We start from the raw sequence: 22,721 nt of genomic DNA on the forward strand, positions 1-22,721 counted from the left end.
TTTTTTTTTTTTCTCCCGTGCGGGCTAGAGAAATGGGACAATATCCGGAGCGAAATTTGGGGTCAGGAGAAAGTTTTTTCAAAATGAAAGAAATTATAGCATTTTGTGTACTTACGAGAATGAGTTAATAAAGGAGAAATTGATGAAAGAAGTGAGAAGGGGCAGTTGCTGTAGAGCAGTGTTCTTAATAAGGCCAAAGGGATGGATGCAATATACAAATGGAGGGGTTAGCTTTAAGTAGAAGTGTGGAAAATTCATTCATAGTAACATGCAGGGTACCAGCACAGGTGGGTGGATAAGTAATGGTAATAGGAATGATTGAAAGTTCTCTTTCTGATTGCTTCTGTTTTTTCCCCGCAAAAGAAGATGCAGGCTTATCTGGTGAGAGTGAGGATAGTGGAAGTGATGTTGAGTGTTTGAGAAGAGAGAAGGTCTGAAATAATCTTTTGCTGCTGTGTGAATAAACAAGGAGAAAAGTGTAGGATTGCTAGGCAGTAGGTGGAGGAAAATGTGGGGTCAAGAGAGGGCTGTTTTTCAAGATGGGAGAAATTACAGCATTTTTATATGCAGATAGAAATGTTAGTAAAAATTGACATGGAGAGAGAAACTGTACAGTAGTCCCCCTTTATCTGCAGTTTCAGGTACCCATGTTACAGTGCAATAAAATACTTTGCAATAAAATACTTTGAGAGAGACCACATTCACATAACTTTTATTATAGTATGTTGCTATAATTTTTCTCCCTTTATTAGTTATTAATCTCTTCGTATGCTTAATGTAAAAGTTAAACTTTATCATAGGTATGTATGTATAGAAAAAAACATAGTATATATAGAGTTTGGTATTATATGTGGTTTCAAGCATGCACTGGGTGTGTTAGAACTTATACCCTGAGGGATAAGGGAGGACTACTGTATATTTCTAACTTTTCTTTCTTCTTTTTAAAAATTTTTTTATTTTTAATTATTATGAGTACATAATAGTTGTGTATATTTATAGGGTACATGTGATGTTTTGATATAGGCACACAATGGTTTAATAATCACATCAGGGTAATTGGGGTATCCATCACCTCAAGGATTTATCATTTCTTTATGTTAGGAACATTCCAATTCCACTCTTCGTTATTTTAAAATATACAGTAACTTATTGTCGACTATAGATAGTCACCGTGTTGTAAATACTAGATCTTATTCATTCTAACTATATTTTTACTGTATTTTTGTATCCATTAACCATGCCCATATTCTTCCCCCTCCCCACACCACTACCCTTCCCAGCCTCTGGTAATCATCATTCTGCTCTGTCTCTATGAGATCAATTGTTTTAATTTTTAGCTCCCACATATGAGTGAGAACACATGAAATTTGTCTTTCTGTGCTTGGCGTATTTCATTGGATGTAATGTTTTCCAGTTCCATCCATGTTGCAAATGACAGGATTTCTTTCTTTTTTTTTTAGGCTGAATAGCATTCCATTGTGTATATGTACCACATTTTCTTTATTCACCTGTTGATGGACACTTAGGTTGATTCCAAATCTTGGCTATTTTGAATAGGGCTAAAATAAACATGGGAGTGCAGATAGCTCTTTGATACACTGATTTCCTTTCTTTTGGGTGTATACCTAGCAGTGGGATTGCTACATCATGGTAGTTCTAGTTGTAGTTTTCTGAGGAGCCTCCATAATGTTCTGCATAGTGGCTGTACGGGTTTACATTCCCACCAACAGTGTATGAGGGTTCCCCTTTCTCCATGTCCCTGCTGGCATTCGTTATTGCCTGTCTTTTTGATAAAAGCCATTTGAACTGGGATGAGATGATGTTTCTTTGTAGTTTTGATTTGCATTTCTCTGATGAGTAATGAGGTTGAGCATTTTTTCATATACCTATTGGCCATTTGTATGTCTTCTCAGAAATGTCTGTTTAGATCCTTTGCCCATTTTTTAATCTGGTTATTTGGTTTTTTTCCCCATTGAGTTGTTGGAGCTTTTTATATATTCCAGTTATTAATCCCTTGTCAGATGGGTAGTTTGCAAATATCTTGTCCTATTCTGTAGGTTGTCTCTTTGTTGATTGTTTCCTTTGCTGTGCAGAAGCTTTTTCACTTGATGTAATCCTGTTGGTCCATTTTTGCTTTAGCTGCCTGTGCTTTTGAGGTATTACTCAAGAAATCTTTGCCCAGAGCAATGTCCTGGAGTGTTTCCCCAGTGTTTTAGTAGTTTCATAGTTGAGGTTAATGGCCATGGGTTTAAAATGAGACAAGTCAGCTTGTTCTTGTGTGTTTCTCTCACTCTTGTCAGGTATATGAGTGTTCATGGAGAATAGTCAGAGTTGGATTTAACGGGGGTTAAGATTATAACAGGCAAATATGAAAAAGGGGTAGAGGGGCCAGGAACATGAGAGTAATTGATGAGGGACTGATTATAACAGTGGACCATGGATCTAAGGAGAGGTACATAAGGACAGATGGGAGGGCAGAGATGGGTAAGGACAGTAAAAAGGAGGTAAAGAAAGGATGGGAAAATTAGCACATCTGTCACTACTAAAGAAAAAATGAATAATTACCTCCACATCCTATAGAAACTATTTAGCTTGTTAATACTGTCAGTTTTATATATAAAAGGACAGCACTCATTCCCAATTAGAAAAGTTTGTTTTCTGGACTCATCTTTATTTGATCAAAAGGATATTTTTTAGTCCTTGTGAATTATTTCCCTAAAAAATTGTTTTTTTTCTGTTTTACTCATTATATTTATGGAGATTAGGTAGACATCTTTCAAAGTAAAAATTTTACTGACTTTAGGGAGAAGACAGTAATGCCATTTATTAAGATATATAGAGTCTATACAGCAGTTGTTTAAGAGTAACTGGCTGTACGACTGACCTAAACACTGTCTTTTAATTGTTTAAAATCTTAGATTCCCTTATTAATGTATAGATAGCTGTTGATATGTTTGTACATTTTTTAATGGTTTTTTGTACTTTAGCAGTGGAACTGTGGGTTGCCAACTTTCTGTACTTACCAGCAAATTGGCAAAGTAAATTGTTATATTTAATATATCAGAATATTTTGCTTAATCTTTAAAATTTTTCGTATTACCTTTTTTTGAGATAAATACAGAAAAGTGATATATCATGAATGTACATCTTGATAAATTTTCACAAACTAAATATACTCGTGTTAAACCAGTATATAGATTGGTAGGCAGACCATTACCATTATCCCTAGAAGCCCTGTTATGCCTTCTTCATGTTTTCATTATTAAAATGTTTTATTTTGATAAAAACTCAAACTTACAAAAAGTAGCAAAAGTACAATGAACTTCCAGATTCACCAGTTAATATAATTTTGTCATATTTGGTTTATAATTTCTTAAACATTTTTCCTTCTGAACCATTTGAGAATGTTAATTTTTGATGTTATGCCCCTTTACCTCTAAATACTTCAGCATGTGCTACCTAAGAATAAGGCCGAGTGTTACATAATTGTAGGGCACAGTTAGCAAAGTCAGAAAATCTAACAATGAATCAGTATTTTTATCTAATTATAGGCTACAAATTTTGCCAGTTATCACAGTAATGTCCTTTCTGGCATTTCTTTTTCTTTCCTCCTTGATTTAGGATTCAATCTAGGATCATTCATTACATTTAATTATTTTATCTCTTTATTCTTCTCAAATACGGAACAACTTCTCAGCCTTTGTATTTCTTCACATTGAGTTTTAGAAGTGTACAGTCTAGTTGTTTTGTGTATTGTCCCTGAATCTGGTTTTGCTTGATGTTTCCTCATGATTTGTGGACTCAGATTTTGTGTTGGAGCAGAAACACTATGTAAGTGGTGATGTGTCCTTTTCAGTGCTCAGCTTGGAGAGATACCTAATGTCAGTTTGCCCCTTATTTCATTAGTGATAATAACTTTAATCACTTAGTTGTGGTGGTGTTTTTCGGGTTTCTGCAATGTGAAGTTACTATTTTTCCCTTTGTATTTAATAAGTAATTTGTAGGAAGACTATGTGTAAATATCCCATTCAAACTTTACAGGAATTTTAGCATTCACTGATGATTCTTACTTTAATCAGTTATTACTGTAATGGCTGCAAAATAGGGATTGTCTTACTTCTCTGAACATTTATTGGTTGGCATGCTCCTTTAAAAATGAGCTTTCCTACTCCCCCACTTACTATCACTTAGACTCATTAAATCTGTTTTATGTGTGAGACTGTGTATGTGTGGTTTATAAATATGGCTTATTTGTGTATGTGGTATATAAACCATGTATATGATTTATATACACTGTAATTCATTTTGATGCTCAAATTATTTGAAATTTGGTTAGGGGGAGCCTCTTCAAACTAGCTCCTATGACCTTTTGACATGTCTCCATCATCTTTGTTGGAGGATTTCTTTGTTCTTTGGCATTACCAAGATGCTCCAGGCTTATCTTGTACTTTCCCTGCCTCTTCCCTAGAAGCAGCTGTTTCTCAAAGGCACCCTGATTCCTTTTAGAGGGAAACAGTAATTAAAAATCAAGATCAGGGTGCTAGCTGTGCTCATTGTATTGGGTTATTATTATTTCCAGGCCTTTTCAGCACTCAGAGCTAGGAAGAAACTAACAATTTCAATATGAAATTGCCACATGTATTTTTTTTTTTGTAACATTTAAATCATGAAATCATCACGTTTCATTTACTTCCAGTTTGACACCACAGGATTCTTTACACTTAGTTCCTTTTCTCTATTCCGTTTTGCATCTCACTTTTTTCACAGTGTGAGGACTTGGCTCTCAACAGCTTCATGTATATATATACACACACACACACACACACACACACACACACATACATACATATCTACACACACACACACACACACACACACACACACACAATTAATCTTAAAATACATATACAATGGATTCAGAACTTCTACTCTTAACCACTTTAAAAAACAAACCGGTTAAACAGAGTTCAAGATTTGTTTGCAGCAATTTTTCTTTTTTTAGACTGAGGGTACGTATATAGTCAAAAGTTTCTTTCAGAATGATTATATTAGTCATTTAAAATATAATTTGGTTCATAACATCTGTTTGCATTCAGTTTTAGCATTGCTTTTCCTCCATGCCTATTGATTTAATTTTATGATTTGCATATATAAAACATTTAACGTAGTTCCAGAGGCAAGGCAAAGCCATCCAAAGGTGTACAGAGATTTGCCACTCTTTTCTCCATTTCTTTCATTCCTGTCAGAGCAGATTTCATTTCATTTGGTTTCTTATTTATTCTTCCTATGTTTCTTTTACATAAACAAGGAGATACATAAACATATATTTTTCCTATTGCTTTGAAAGAGCATTTTATTTTTTAAAGTATTGGCAAGAATGTAAATAGCTGCACTTTTTTTTTTATTGAGTATGTCACCAGGGATAAAGTTAACTTCTTTGGAATTTTACTTTGAAATCAGAGTTATTTTGAAATGAAATTTTCATCAAATATGTATTTAGTATAGGTTTTCATGAAACATGTCAAAGTGTTACTGTTAACTGGTTGCACTAACAATACTTATCTGTTATTGAAAAATATAAGGAAAGAAATATCAAAATTTTGAATAAGATTTTGTGAAACTGCAAAAATTAATGTTAATTATAGAGGCACAGAAATTTATTTCTTGATAGTGTATTATAACCTGATGTAAGCCCTTGTTTTTTTCCTCATTTCTGCATTTTGACATCATACTATATTGAAGAATATTTCTAAACCTATTCTGGAGTTAATGAAGTATTGATAACACATCTATATTTAAATACCACTAGTAATCTTAGTAGCACAGCAAGTATTTTATGATTTGAGAATGATACTATAGGAACATGCTCAAGGACTTTATAAAAAGCATGTCAAGGAAAAAAAAAAAAACAGGACAAGGGGGGTCAGAGACAACAATATGTAAGAAAAAACATAGAAAATTTATCTCACCAGAAACAGCACCTCTTCTCAGTCTCAGACAAGTACTGCCTCCAGAAAAGCCAATTCAAGCGTTGGGAAGTGGCAGGATCGATATGGGAGGGCCGAATCACCTGATCTAAGGTAAGGCTTGTTTTAAACATTGGATACTCCCTGATGTTTAGATCATCAGTGTTGTTTTGTCTTATTAGTAAGTTAATAAAGTTTGTACCATATTTTGACCCCCCAGATTATGCTTTTTTGGGGTACAGCTGTGGGTTTTTTAGTTACCTTATGAATTAAGACCTAGCATGTGTCTTGCCACTTATCTTTCTGGTCTTTTGTAATATATAATAATAATTTGTATTGAATCACACTAATGGGTGCTCAGTACATGTTTTTTTCTCCCCTTTGCTACAGGTTAATTCTTCTTTCTTATATCATAGCCTGTTAAAAATTCCCCAGGTGCTTTGCATTACTTATTGGATAACATCTAACCTGAGCCAGTATTTAGAACCTATAAAATTTGACTCCACTGAGTTTTTCCAATGGTTATCCCCAAATACAGTGTATAGACCTTTTTCTTTAAATAGGTATACCAGCTGTCCTGAGATGTACTATTTCCTTTATTGTTGTTAAGCTTTTACTAATGACCTACCTCCCATAGAATCTTGGTTTGTGTTCTATATCTTATATTTATAAGGCATACAACATTGGGCCAATATTATAATTTCTCTGAGCCTGAAATATGGAAATAATGACGTCATCCCTAAGGGATATTATGAGAATCAACTGTGTTAGGGTATGAAAGCACATTGCCAACAGTAATCGATATGGGAGATTATACTTTGTTGCCTGACTTTGAAATATAGACCAAGATTCTTTGCTAATTTACCATTTGAGGTTTTAAATAATTATGGTATATGAGTTTTAATTTTGCTTTTGTTGTTGCAGAATTTTAAGCTTTTTTCTTGGGAGCTTGATGCTATATTAATGTGCTTTTAATTACTTAAAAACTTTAAAATATGATCAGATACCTTTGTAACAACTAAAAGAAAAGCAAAGGGAGGAAACACTATCAAAATTTGATTTTCTTAGATTTGTAGAGTCTTAGTTTTATATTCTACGTGAATTGTAAGAATTTCTATTCAATTTGCTTTGATATCATTTCCTATTAGAAGAGAAATAAGCTTAGTTATTCTTAAAAGTGGGTATTCATCTCAAAGTAAGACTATTCAACTATAAGTCTAGTAACTAATACAGATAAAAATATATTATCAGTATTCTTAGAATAGTGTCAGTTGCATGTGTTGCTTTAGCAGGTTAAGGAATGAAAGTGTTGATCCTATTATTTTAAAAGTATTCATTGACTTTTTTTAATATGTATTATATGATAGTGATCTTTGTTTTTTAAACATAAATTCTATTTCAGAAACCAATAGAAATTTCAAGTTATTTTAAATAAAAGAAAGTTAAATCTTACAAGTGTGAAGTATATGAACCTTTTCATATTTGACATTTTTGTGAAACCCAGAAGTTTAATAGTTTTGCAAATGTTTCCATGTAATAACTAACTTGATTAGTATAGTGCATGAAGAAATGCTTGGATTTATATTTAACCCAGCCAACAATGTGGACAGCCTATTTACTGATCCTAAAAGGACTGGACAATAAGAACTTTAATTATAAATTCATTATCATGCTGCTATTGGTAATGAATCTTAAAACTGTTCATGGCATTAGTATTGGATTTGGATTTTAGGTTTAGTTTTGTCAGTAACTACTTGTGTGAATTAAGGAAAGCTGACTAAAGTCTTTGAGCCTCCATGACCACATTTGTAACATGGAGGGGGCTAGACTGTGTTATCTGGAAGGGCTCTTCAATCTTGAAATTCTTTATTTTCTGATTAGTCCCTGGTTTGCAATGGAAAAAGAGATCTGAGAAATTAGGGAATTTGCCCAAATTTGCGGCTAAAGTTAAGAGGCAAAGCCAGAACTAGAATACCTGGTTTTCTACCTTTGAATACCTACACTTCAGGCAAGTTGACTTTTGTAGGCAAAGGCATAGAAATACTTAAAATGTGTTATTTTTAATATTATTGTAAACTTTATATTTGTTTCTTTTGCTTTATTGTTTTAACATCTGAAATTCTCTTTACATCAATTATTTAATTTAGAATTTTTTACGCAAACCATTACACTTTTTAATATTTTATTTCTTGACATAAGATGGCTGGTTTATAGTGAAGATACTGGTTCTTATACCTGCAAGTGATACAAGTCAGTGCTTACTCTGTATGAACTTCCCCTATACTCCCACCTTGTCCTCCCAAAAAAACTTCTCTACTCTGACTTTGTGATTAGTCTTAGGGAATGTGTGTAGTAGGAAATTTGACACTGTATTTTCTGTTTTTGAAAATTCCCAAAATAAATACTTTAGATAAAAGATACTGTTTCTCCTTTTAAAAGTGTGTGTGTGTACATGCCTATATGCACACACTTAAATAGCATAAGACAGAAAACTAGATTCCAGCTCTTGTATTTAATGTAACTTGCAAATGTGGAGTTTGTTTGAGGCATTGCTTTAAATCTGTTTGTGAAGAGCAAGTAAATAATGGTTGAGATCCTTTTCATAAGTTACTCTATTTGAAAACTTGGACTTCTTACCTCGTGCTCGTTACTTTTAATTTGTATAATAGTGTTTTTCAAATTTAACATTATTTTTCAAGGTAACTCTTGTGTATGATGATGGCATTTTATTGGTGTAAGTTTGCTTTATAAATTTGAATTTGTAACTCTTGTAAAGCCAGTTAGAAGAATGAAGCAGTTTTAGTGAATGCAAAATATTGAAGTTGGCAATATGGATGATTGCTATAAAGTTATCCTAATGGGCAGTTTATTTCTGTATTTTGTTTCATTTTATAACACCAAGTTCTGCTCCTTGTAGAACTTAAGTTTCAAGCTCAATTGTTCTTATGTTTACATCCCAGTTTCAGAATGCTTTTTAACTGATTCATACTCTTGAATGAGGAACAGTAAAAATTACTTTTCAGTCTTGAATCACTAATACATTTAAACCTGCTTGTATTTCTTAGACAAACACAAAACTTCTAATAAAACTGGATGTTAAATGAACATTATCTAAGAATGACCTTTTCATCTGTTCTTGAACTATCTACTTTTATGTCTTCATGAGATAACATACTGAAAAGATACACCCATACCTTTGTGGTGTTTGAACACTCTGAATGCATTGTTACTGTAGTGTGTAGTTCTTAAGATTATATGTGATTAGACATATACATATACAGGGCTTTTATTTAATTATTTTTTAGTTTCCTGTAGAGCTATGTCTTTTCCTATCAATGATACATTTAAAAGCATGAAATTAAGCATAAATTTGGCAGGTAAGGCTTTATTCCAAGCACTGTACAAAAGTGACTAAACTTGACTACACTAATTGAACACATTTATGCCCTTCAGTGAGTCAATTTGAGCACATTTCACCTTTAAGCATTCAAAGTTTTGTTTTGTTTCAAATAGATCTAAAAAGTAAGTAACATTTTAAAAATTCTGGCACCAGAAAAATTAATATGGAAAACACTTAGTATGGAAGAAGGGAAGGGATTTGGAGTGGTTATACTGAGCCTGAATCCTGGTGCTGCCACTTTACTATGCTAAAGAGCCTCTTTCCACATGTGTGGAAATGAAACTAATTGGACTTACACCTTACTTATAACGTACTTGTAAGAATTAAATAACTTCTTGGTTTCTGAAAGCACCTGTTGCAGGGCTGCAGAGATAAGGTCAGGCACAGCTGGTGTTGCCCTTGGATCTCTGCTTTGGTCACAGGCTTTATCCGTCTGGAAAGTAGATTATATGTCTTTAAGACAACATTTTAAATTCTGTGATGTTTATTTTGGTCATACGTAATCTTTCTGGACAGGGTTTTTCATTAATGAACCTTCAGCTAAACATTAGAATATACTAAGTTTTCTTTATAAATTGTGTGTGCTCTATGGAGAAAATTATTCTGGTGCTTGTGAAAGTAAAACACACAGGTTTAGAGGCAGTACATGTCAGTCTGTAAAACTGAAAGATCAGTATAAAATATGTCACGAATGATAGCTGTACCTTAATTACCAGACAGTGATGGGTATGACTTTGTATTTATTGGGTAATACAGAGTTAAATATTAATTTTTATCAGCTACTTTAAATTCTCTCTAGAGGAGAACAAAATGTTTTTAATTCTCTTTCTTGAACTTGTTGTTAGAATTGTAGTCCTCAACTTTGGCTATATATTGTAATTACATGGGAAGCTTAAAAAGAGCATTGATGCTTAGGCCCTAGAGACGCTGATTTAAATAGTCTGGTGTGCACTGTGGGCATCACTATTCTTAAAACCTCCCCAGATGACCCTGATGTACAGGCAAGGTTGAGGACCACTGACTTAAAGACTTGATTCTTGGTTGGCGTAAAGATTAAAGTCAGGTGCTAGGTGGGCACCTTGGGTTTTGAAGTAAAACGATAGATTTAGCTATAAATGGGAACTGATTATTTGCATAGCATTTTACAGCCTCACACAGACCTTTCCTTTATGTGAGTCTCATTTAATTTATATTCTCTGCTGCTTTGTAAGTCTTTAGGTCGTAACCACTATCAAAGGTGGATCATGTTTCTGTTGCAAGCACATTGATTAGAAATCCTGCACGTATATTCCCCACGTCCTTTCTCTTTGCTCATGCTCTTCCCTCCATCTGCCATGTCCTACCTTCCCATCCTGTGTTTAAATTCGTCCTATATGTCTTTCAAGGCTCAATCTCTTTTCTAAAGTAGCTTAAAAGATGTTATGTCAGTTTCCATGCAGAACTGTTTGCAGCCATCTATTTAGGTATATGACCTGAATTAGACATCATACCAACTGCATCTGTCTCTAACTTGGAAATACGAAATAGCCACATTTTAGGTTTTTTTCCCTAGAGAATAAACCTTTGTACTGTCTGCTGCCCAATTCTTATTAGAAGCTCTGCTGTGAAAAGACATTCATAGATTTCCACAAGGGAATGTGATTCATCCACTCTTTTAGAATAGTGGTTCTGAACTTTCTTTGAAGCAATAACGCATTTGAAAATTGGCTAGAAACTGTGAACTCACATGTATACACATGTATGTATTTAGGTTCAGGCACCTCCTGATCCCTCTTTAGAGAACTACTGTATGCTAGTTAAGGACTCGAGCTCTTACTGTAAAAAGCACAATACAATCCATAGGTCAAACCTGACTATGAGGAGGGCTAAATACTCAGACCACATTGTTTTGCTTCCCCTGATTAAGTTGCTTTTATTGAATTGAACATTGTTGTGCTTCACTTAGCATTGAACATTTTGAGAAACAGCTCTGTGAAATTCACTTTTGTTTTTATTGTAGCAGTATTGGAGATTTTATCTTTATTTTGGTGTTTGAGGTGGCAATCCATTAAGTGGGTTGTAAAATCAATTTGGTGTCCCCAACCAGTATTTCTTGCTTTTGTATTTGCTTTTTTCCTATGTTGTATTTAAATATGAATAAAATCATATTTGATTTTAGTGTTACACTTTTTTCTTTATAGTATTATTTCATGACCTTTTAGTTTTTATGTAATATGTGTATACTGAATTGCTATGCAAATTACATTTCTTACTGTGTTTTTTGATCAGTAAAGCTTAAAAACTATTAAACTTCATATTTATCTTAAAGTGGACTTAAAGGAGAATTTTTTTCTCTTTATTATCTGTAAAATGGCAATAATAATAGTTGCTACCTGATAGGGTTATTATAAAGGAATAAATATATATAAAGTACTTAGAACAGTGCTTACCTAGTACACAGCAGGTGCTCAATAAATACTAGCTATTATTTTTACCAGGAAAAACAATCTTCAGAGGTAATGCTTTGTGTTTTATCTTATGTACATTAAAGACTTTTGTTATGAATCATGTCTTTTGCTTTGGCTGCTGAGAAAAAGCAGCTCAGAGATAAATTTATGGCCAAAGATTAGCAACTAACCTTTTGTCTATCTTCTCTTAGCCCTGATTTGTCATTTCAGTACTTCTGTTGCATCTCTGCAAGCAGCTCTCAAACTCTCTGGAACATCAGAATCATCAAAATATGACATTTTAAATTTAATTCTGTTATAATTTCAGAGATGTTTTTATATTCATCTGTGCCAAGAGGGAAAGTTGAGGCTCTTGTAAACATTCACTTGCCTGTTTAACTGTAGATTAACTCAAATATCAGTTTGGTTAGTTTCTGACTTTCTCAGCTTTTTACTAGATGGTTGAGTTCAGTATGGAGAAGAAAATTATGATAGCATTAGCAGTCTACCATATTGAACACGTTTGTAGGCCCAGTTAAACCTGTGCTATGTGGAGATATAAGTTACAGTAGATTTCCTCACAGTGAAACTCTACTAAATCTTTTTATGCAATGAAATAAAAAGCTGTCCATCAAGAACTTTCATGGAATAATATGGTTCTGGCATCAGAATAATATTGGAGTTTTAAATTATTTGTCAGTGTTAAATACTACATGCTTTTTGTTACTTTGGTACATACTATATATCTGTCATGAAACATTTCTGAGCAAAATGGTAAATGTCACATTTCTGATTAAGGTAAATCAGTTTATATGGTAAAAATATCTGGAAAAGAAGGTGTCATTAAAATGTAGGAATTGAAATTTTCTGAACTCCCTCTAGGAGCATATAGTTCTTAAGGCTGATTTCTCAGTTGTATGTTTTTAGAAACATAGTGTTTGCTGTTTTAAATCTTTAGTGATTAAATAATCCATTTAAATCTCAAACTACTTAGACTTCTCTGACCATATTTAATATAAACCTTGAGATGAATACTCCCATATGTCTAAGAATTTTTGAAACCCAGAAGTCCTTAGAAGCAAATGGTAAAAGACAGATTGTAGAAATCTTTCCCCTTAACAGAAAAATTAGAGTCTTACATGTAGGTTTAATTTTTACTACTTTTAACAGTTTGCAATCTAAATTTCAAATCCAGACAAATGTGGGAGAATTCATTCTTGATGGGAATAAATTTAAAAGTGGAGACTCCAGTGATACGGAATAGAAAAGAGTAGGAAAGGAGATTAGTACAGTAGAAGTAAAGTTGTTGACAATGAAGTCTTGGTAGCAGTAAATGGTGAGGGAGATCCTGCCCTCAGAATACATACCTGTGTTTATGGTAGGATGTTGAGATCTGAGCTGTATGTGTATCAGAGGGCTGATGGCATGTGCTTTGATACGATGAAGTTATGGTGGGTATAGCTTTGTAATTATTTTAAGTTTTAGAGAAGAAATTGGAGAAATATTTGTTTTATATTAGAGGTATTTGAATTTTTCTAATGTGTAAATGTTAGAATATTTCCCCAACTGTATTGGAGGATATAAGTTAAGCAAAATCACTCTTGGTCTTTGGAGTCGTGAGGGAATTTCAGAGGTCAGCGACCTAGGCATGAAATTAGAAAGGCTTAAGGCCGGGCTTGGTGGCTCACGCCTGTAATCCTAGCACTCTAGAAGGCTGAGGCGGGAGGATTGCTTTGCGGTCAGGAGTTCGAGACCAGCCTGAGCAAGAGCAAAACCCTGTCTCTACCAAAATAGGAAAAAATAAATAAATAAAATGGAATTAGAAAGGCTTAAGCATTTTTTTACTAAAATTATAGAGAAAGGAAGTCTTAAGTGGGTAAGAGATGGTAAATGGGAATTGATTCTGTACTTGAAGACATTTCAGATGTCATTATGTACTTTTTGTAGGGCTGTCTTTATTTTTGTGAACATAACATTTCTGGAGTGTTTCAAGATCCACTTGAGACAAACTTTCACTCACTCATGGTTTCTAGAAAGTTCTTAAATTTCTCAAAGGTGAGTTGCTGGAAGGAAGCATACCTAACGGGAAGGGGTCTGTAGACTTTAAAAGACTCAGGTTTGACAGTTAGTTTTGCCATTTAATTATTAGGTCAATGACTTCACTCTGGACCTTGGCTTTGTCATCTCTAACAAGTATACGGTAATGTTTAAGTTGAGAGTTTTGGTGAAGTGTATGTATAACAGGTTAGGCATTCAGCAAATGGTAGCTGCAGTTATTAGTCATTTTAGGAACCTAACCTGTTGACTGGGAGGATCCATGTTTTACTTTTAAAAAGTTTTAAATACAGAACTGTCCAAAACTGAAATGTAAATGAAGAGAAATTCATCTAATTTGCATCCATTTTTCATTGCCTATTTCTGCAAGTGACTTTTGTATTTTGTTAGGCATATATACTTTTATAAAGTCCTTCTTCAGCTGTCCAATAGCTTTTAATGTTATTTTAGTTTTTTAAAATATAGCTTACGAGGTTTTTCTATTAAATTTGCCACATTGTTTTGTGGTAGACTGTTTTTCCATATCCTATTGGAAGTAGGGCAAGTATTTAAATATTTGAATTTTTCTATCTAAAGGTAAGTTATCAGAAATGGAAAGCTGATTCCCTTTTTATGTTTTTTAATGCTTGGAATATATCATTAAGAAAAATATCCTGTATGTGTGAAAACTAGCATTATTTCAAGCGTTTTGTAGAATTTTTAAAGTTTTTATAATAGAATTATATATGTGTCACAATTGTAGTGTCCAAGAAATTTTATTTCCATTTGTCTAGCATTTGCTATCTGATTCAGTTTCACAAAGATAATTCAGTTGGACACTATTAAAAAATAGTACCTTTAGAAGAAAAGCTACTTAAAATGTAGCATTGTGATCATTGTTGGGTGTGTTGGTTCTTGCTTATTAATAAAACAGTTTTTATGACACTACAAAGTAGTGAGTTTCCAACTCATTGGAAGTCTTTTGTGAACTGATTCTATTTTAATATACATTGCATTCATTTCTCACTTAATATTTTTATTAGTTTTCAAACACCTAATTAGGTGAAACTGAATTGATTGAATTTTTGTTACAGGAGATTACCTGGAGCAATTGATGTTATTGGTCAGACTATAACTATCAGTCGAGTGGAAGGAAGGCGACGAGCAAATGAGAACAGCAATATACAGGTTTGGTATTCAAAAATAAACAGTTCTTTTAACTGGAAGATTATATCTGAGTTCTAATTTAATTTACTTAATAAATATTCATAGTGCTATGCTGTGTTTTAGGTGCTACAGAGAGATTTAAAAGGTGGAACCAGTCATCCTTATATTTATTACAAAGGCATTTTTATTTAGAATTTATAATCTCTGGATCTTTTGTAGTAAGATTTTTCATTTTCCTTGTTATAAATATAATACACGTTGAATATCCCTTATCAAAAATGCTTGGGACCAGATATGTTTCAGATTTTGGAATTTTTTGGATCTTGCCGTATTTGCATATACATTATGAGATATCTTGGTGATGGGACCCAAGTCTAAACATAAAATTTGTTTCACGAATAATTTGTTATAATAATTTATTGATTTATTAGAATCTTTTTTCCCTTGGGGACCCTGAATAAACTGTGTTGTGGGCCTGCATTTTGACTGACCACCCATCACATATGAAGTCAGGTGTGGAATTTTCCACTTGTGATGGAATTTTGGTGCTCAAAAGTTTTGGATTTTGTAGCATTTCAGACTTCAGATTTGGATTAGGCATGCTCAACCTGAATATAGGTTCATTGAACAAAAAATTGGAATATGAGAAAAGTTTAAAGGAGAAAAAGATCACTGATTCTGCTGCCTAGAGATAGCCCCTCTTAACATTCTGGTATATCTGTTCCTTGTTATTAAGCAAAACTGGGATACTGTTATATTTTTGTGTATTTTTTAATCTAAAATTACAATTTGCTATTTTTTATATTCTTAAAAATACGACTTAAAATCTCTTCATGATAGCTTCATTGTTTGGATATACCATAATTTATTTAGTGTGACATTTCTAGGGGTGGGTAGAGGTCCTTTTGTTTTCAAGTCACAGAACGAAGGGAGATGAGTTATGAGTAAGCCAGTTAATTAATGTTAGAACTTTAGTAAACCTGAGACTTCCAACTATTCAGCTTGACCATACTTTTTTCATTCCCTTTCCGTGAGTACTTTAAGAGTGTCCAAAATGTTTTAATTCTTACCTTCAATGAGTTATTAATGTAAGATGTTCTTTTCAGCATCTTTAAAGACAAATCATTTCTAAAATGGAAGATAATTCTCTTTTTCTTTCCCTCCACTATTAAAATGTCATGATTTCTTAAAATAATTGTTCTCTACTTAAGAAATAGCTTATCAGCATAAGCCTTACAAAAAGTGACTATACTTAAGCATAGGAAAAGTTAATGAAAAGAGGGACTATCAAATGATACGCTTTAGTCAACAAGGATTTGAGCAGTATAAATTACACATACAACATTATGTTGGCTGGTTTTGCTTTTTCTCAAACCTATTACACATACTTAGGGAACTTGTGAAAAGTCCAAATTTGTAGGTGCCACTTTGCTTGCTGTTTTATTTCAGTAGGTTTGGGATGTTTCTAATGGTATCAGTCCCTTACCTGTTCACACAGGTAAGAATTTTGCAAACTCTGCTTTATTTTTCAAGCATTAAACCCTTGTTTTTAAATTTACAAGGCTCACATGGAAAAGTTGTTTACTTATCTTGCTGCCTATTACTTGGAACCTGTTGGTGCATGTCTGACAGTCTCTTACTTTGCAACCTGGTGATGACAGGGCCCAGTAAAGTGAATGTCTGACCTGCTGCCATGTTAATTTCTTAAGGCTAGTATCTGTGATTAATGATGACATTGCCTTAACTTGAACACTTTAACTTTGGTTGGGTGACAAAGATTATTTGTTACATTGTATTTATAAAGTACTTGTTTTCTGTTTGGATTGTTTTTATTACTTTAATTACTTTTTATTAAGAATTTGTTTAGGTAATGATCCATTTGTTTTTCCTAGGCTTTGAATGTGCACATTTTTAAAAGTATGTATGTGAGTGTATATATGTGAGTATATATAGCTATATATATAAACATAGAACTCTATTACTCCCCCCCAAAAAATATATGTATGTGAATTAAACAACCTTTTACTTTGTTTCTTAGGTAAAATGAAATTAATTTACTAAGATTAATCTTAGATAACATTTACTCATCTTTTTAATTAACTATGCTCTACTTCTAGGTCCTCTCTGAAAGATCCGCCACTGAAGTAGACAACAATTTTAGCAAACCACCTCCATTTTTCCCTCCAGGAGCTCCTCCCACCCACCTTCCTCCTCCTCCATTTCTTCCACCTCCTCCATCTGTCAGCACTGCTCCACCTCTAATTCCACCACCAGGTAAATAGTAAAGACATTTGATTTTGAAACAAAAATAACCCATGTTTCTTTTACTGAATTTAACAAAATACATATTATGAAATAATATCTTGATTGCATTGCACTAGAAGTAATAGATATAATATTTATTATGGTAAGTCTTCAACAGATTCATCCTGAAACAGATATATGTGTCTTGCTATTTCAACATAGCAACGAGAAAATATTCTAAAATAGAGAATGTACAGATATTGAAATTGTGATCCAGAAATATGATAGTGATCCCCAAACTAAAGTTTCTAGTAGTAAATGTATAAATCCAGATCCAATTATAAGCCATATGTTGGCTTGTTTTGAAAAAGTTTTTAAAGATACCTTTAGAATTAGAATAGTTAAAAAAAAAATTAATATCCTTCGAAGAGATTTCAATTAAAATTTCAGTCTGGTCTTTCTTTTTTATGTTGGTGTCCTTTTAGGAGACTGCTATTGGGTAAATACCTGGTATTTACTTCTTTTAAACAAGACAGAAAAGTAATGTATATGCTATTTTTAGCTACTTTTATTTTATCAAAAACCAGGTCTGTGGTAATGGAGAAAAAAATTCACAAATAATCCCTAAATCTTATTTTTATTTATACTTTCAATCTTTCATCCAGTGGTCTTTATTACTGTATTCCCAGTAAATTTCAATATTTATCCATCTTAGCCAAATTTTTATGAAACTTAACAAGAATGATTGAGATTATAATTACTTTTTCATAGGGAGAATGCCAGTAGTAAGGCATAAAAATTAGATACTGGTCTTAATCTGAATACCTATGAGACATGCCTTAGAATTTACTTCCTAATAACAAACAGTTTATACTAGAGAGCCATATACTCTCTCTCACTTTGCATTTGTGAGAGAACTGTCTTTGTTTTGAGGTGCCAGTTGTATAGTCCTTCCCTAATGTATTCATCCTTGCCTCTAAATGTCAGCTACTGCCTCTGCCCTTCATCCTCAACACCTTTGATTTCCTTCCACTGTCACCTCTGCTCTCAAAAAGGATAAGAAAAATATTATGAAAAATGACTTGTGGCTTTAGAGAATCTGCTGTCTTAAAAATTGAGGAAAGAGAAGACTGCAGTAGGTTAGAGGTCCTTACTCCAGACAGCATTCTTTCTAAAGGTCAATGAATTTCTTGTTCCAATAACTAAATTAAACACAAACTATTTATAAGTTGGGATTGGACCTCTGATTCTTGGATTGTTAATATATTGAGTATTAACCAAATGAAAGAGGGCTTATGTGATTCATGAGGATTTGTGTGATTCTTAATGAGTCCTTTATTCTCTGAAAAAGAGTTAGATAAAATGTAGAAATAATTAAGTTTTGAATTTGATTAATGAGACTAAAGATGAATAATGTTTGTGATAATAGTCCTTATGCCAGATTGCTTTATAATCTTATTTCAACTTTACTAGGTGCTAAAGGTGATTTGAAAGAATTTTCTTCTTTTTAAATTTTTAAAAATTTTATTTTTAATTGACAAATAATTGTGTATATTTATGGGGTACAGTGTGATGATCTGACCTATGTTTACGTTGTGGAATGCTTAAGCTAGCTAACATATCCATCACCTCACATATTTATCATTTTTTGTGGTGAGAACATTTAAAATCTCTTTTAGCAGTTTTGAAGTATACAGTTATTTTTAACTAGTCATGTTGTACAGTAGGTCTCTAAAACTCACTCCTCTTATCTATCCTAAACTTTGTATCCTGGAGCATCATCTCCCATTCTCCACCCATACCTCCTAGCCTCCTGGTAACCACCATTTTACTGTCTACTTCTATGTGTTCAACGTCTTTAGATTCCATATGTAAGTGAGATTGGGCAGTATTTATCTTTCTGTGTTTGGCTTATTTCACTTAGCATAATGTCCTTCAGGTTCATGCATGTCATTGCAAATGACAGAATGAAAGAATTTCCTCATTGACTAGCTAATAATATATCCCCAGGTAGCTAACATTTTATGTATTCAATACTAGTTGTTTATTTAAGTGGTAGAGAAGTGGTATGAATTAAGGATGAAAAAGTAAATACTTGGCTGGTATAAGAATGTCCAGAAGCTCTGGCAATGGCATTTTCTGGAAGTTTACTTTTTTCCTAAATGATAAAATTACTCCATTTTTTGCCATATAGCCTCTGTTATAAGTATAACAAATCTTTGAATAATGTTTGGGTTATTGTTGGCTTTATACTGTAGAATGCCGCTGATTATTTTTCTGTTGCTGAATCTATCTACTTAATGATAATTCTCAGCTATGTGCTTTTCATATTTTTATACCTGTTTCGATTTCCTTTGATGCTTATTCTTGGATTATATTTCCATGTTGTCAGCATTTAAGGAATACAGATTTAGATGAATTCTAATGTTACTTTGAGCAGTACCTAACTGGGGCTTATATACTGGAGGATACCAATTCATATTAAAACCAAATACTTGTAAGTTGAGGCTGGATTACTCCTTATTTTTACTAGACTGTGAGCCGTTAGGGAGAATATAGGCTATGTATTTCCATCTTCGTTTCCCTGCAATGGTAGTTACAGTGTCTTAGGTATGCTTGGAATTGTCTAAATATGTTAGCTAATTGAGTGAAATACATATATATGCATATATATAAAAATAAAGACACCAGAGGTGACTTTCAGATTGACGGCTGATACAATTAGAATGGGCACTGACTCTAAACAACAGTATGGCTGCATAGATATATACCAGCTGAATGCACACTCTGCTTAAAGACAATTTTCAGTTACCATTTACCTCAGAAGCGCACGGTTAGACTCTGTTCTGTAGTTCGTTATAATTTAAATCACCTTAAGAGTCACAAGAAGCTAATGAAAGAAAACTGTAACTCAGGAGTCTTCTTTTAAGTATTGCCTTTAAAAGGTACTCCATTTGTCTTAGAGAAAACCTTGAGTTTTCTGCTTTCTTTAGAAATACTGAAAGGAAAAGGGAAAAAAATTTTTTTTAAGAATTGATTTAAATGTACTCTAATGTGGCTTTTGTTAACATTAGATTTCTAATGAATAAGTTTTTAAGACTAAAGTCCTAAGTATGACGAAACAAATACAGTGGTGATGTATTATTCCCATATTTTAGGGTGCTAGCAGTTTTTTTTTTCTTACAAATAGGGTGATCATAACTTCAGATTTGCTTGGAACAGTCCTACTTTATATCTTTTGTCCTAGCATAATTATTATTATTCATCCTTAGAAATGCCCCGGTTTGGATGATGAAATTTATGATCAGCTCTTCTTGGAGGTTTACAGACATGGCTCATTGCATAAGTAGATAGTTTCTCCTTGACAATTACAGGATGGTAGGGACAGCTCTCATGCAAAGGATTTTACTGTCAAGTAGTTGACAGAAGAGGATAGATGTATTGTTTCCTTTCCCCCTCAAACACACATCTACAAACATATATGAAACCTTATTTAGTAACACAGAGAAGACAGAATTTCTGGCCATAATAGATTTTTGAGTACCACAAAAATGGGATAAGATCTCTGGGAGTGCAAAAGTATTTAATGTGGTTCCTTTTACAGCCATACTCACGGTAGCCTGAAAGCATACACTGGTTGATTAAGGTCTTCGATAATTTTTAGAAAATCTGTTATTTTCATTTTCTAGTGAGCCAGAAAATAGTTTCTGTTATGTTAAGTTTTTTCAGATATATATTAGTGTGGTTTCATGCTGCTTCTGAGTAATAATAGAATAGCTAATACTTACTGAATGCTCACTTTTGAAAGTACTGTTCTGAGCACATCCCATATATTAACTCATCAGATTCTTGAACATCATTTGAAGTAGATATTCTAGTTTTATAGATGAAGAAACCTAGATTTAAGGAATTCAGGTAATAGCTAGAAAATAGCAGAACCAGAATTCTAACCCAGGCAGTTTTTCTTGAAAGTCTATTTTCTTTATTAACTATGTTGAAATGGATCAGTATCTATGGCAGGGAAACTATGTTATGTGTATTTACCAAAGTACCATGTCTGAGAAAGTTTTGTTTTTTTAAAAGCAGTTCCCTGATGTTGAAGTATATGCATATATATCTATGGGTGGGGAAGTTAGGGAGATTGTAAAGAGCAGGAATAAGATTTTTTTTAAAAAAGTTCAATTAACTAAGGTTTTACTATTTGCCTGATTTGTGTTAGGAAGTCTGTGTTTAGCTGAGTAAGTCAGTTTTGAAATACTTGTTTATTGGAAGAAAAATTGTAAAATTGGAAGGATGTTACAGGGCAGGTGATTTTGTGTTTGCCTGTTTATTGTGGTAAAATATGCATAATATTATTTTAACCATTTATAAGTGTTCAATTCATTGGCATTAAATACATTCACAATGTTGTGTAACCATCACCATCATCTATACCTAAAACCTTTTTATCATCCCCAACAAAAGCTCTGTACCTGTTAAACATTAGCTACTATCCCCTCCTCCCGGTCCCTGTTAACCTCTGTTCTACTTTTGGTCTCTATGAATTTACTTATTCTACGTACCTCGTATCAGTGGAATCATGTATTTGTCTATCTGTGTTTGGCTTATTTTGTTTCTGAAATAATAGAATTTAATTAATGATTGTGAACTAACTTTATGGTAGGCTTTTAATTTAGGATTTTAAATGTTAATTTACTTCAGTGTAATCATATTTTATCTTCATTTTTTATAATGGAGTTTATTAAAGGATAGAAGGCATGTTCAGTTTGATTCATTTCTTGTTGCATTAACTATAGGCTTATAGGACTATGGTTCTGTAGGTCTTGGGTGCAATTGAAATCTATCCCAGTAGTAGAATTCTACTAAATCAAAGAAGGTTCTTTGCTTTACTAAGATGTAGCCTGACTACTCTCAACCACAAACAAGGCATCTCTCTGCTTTTGAAGTTGTCTGTAGGGTTTGGCTGTTACTAGATATCAGAGGTATAAGATTCTTTTAAGAAAGAAGTAGATTCCTTCCTAAAAGACTGTTGTTATATAGATCAGTATCTTACTCGTTATCTAATACTACTAATTGTATGAACTCAGAAGTCTTGTTTCTTAAATATCTTGATTTGGGATTAGAGATGATACATGGGAGTGGTGGAAGGGAGTGGTGAGCTGTTCACACCTGGGGTCTTTCTGCAATTCCTCTAAGGCCTGCATTTTCATTAGATTATCTTTCTGTTAACAATCTGGTCCTTTTACATAGTAGTCTTCAAACCATTTGGTTACAGACTTCTATAGTTTTTTTAAAAAACTCTTAAAAATTACTATAGATCCCAAAGAGCTTCTGTCTATATGTGTTATATCTAATTTTTTGTATTTAGAAATTAAAACTGAGAAATTAAAATATTTATTTAAAGGTACTCACAATAAACTCATTACATGTTAATATAAAAAATTATTTTGTGAAAAATAACTATTTTTTAAACAAAAAAAATTT

At 32.9% G+C, this 22,721-nt stretch overlaps 1 protein-coding gene across 17 annotated transcripts in view; it reads left to right on the forward strand.

Moving 5' to 3' along the window:
* The window catches only part of FIP1L1 (factor interacting with PAPOLA and CPSF1), a 58,556-nt gene that overhangs the window by 20,778 nt on the left and 15,057 nt on the right, over positions 1 to 22,721 (forward strand). For 9 of the 17 annotated variants that reach the window (XM_045533025.1, XM_045533030.1, XM_045533027.1 and 6 more), the window contains 2 exons: positions 14,921 to 15,014; positions 17,111 to 17,267. In XM_045533025.1, the coding sequence (XP_045388981.1) occupies positions 14,921 to 15,014; positions 17,111 to 17,267 (251 nt within the window). Of the gene's footprint in view, positions 1 to 5,972; positions 6,081 to 14,920; positions 15,015 to 17,110; positions 17,268 to 22,721 lie in introns of all 17 variants that reach the window. The other 8 variants (XM_045533019.1, XM_045533020.1, XM_045533022.1 and 5 more) reach the window with 1 other exon arrangement.

This window comes from Lemur catta, chromosome 19 (genome assembly GCF_020740605.2).
Source record: "Lemur catta isolate mLemCat1 chromosome 19, mLemCat1.pri, whole genome shotgun sequence".
NCBI lineage: Eukaryota > Metazoa > Chordata > Mammalia > Primates > Lemuridae > Lemur > Lemur catta.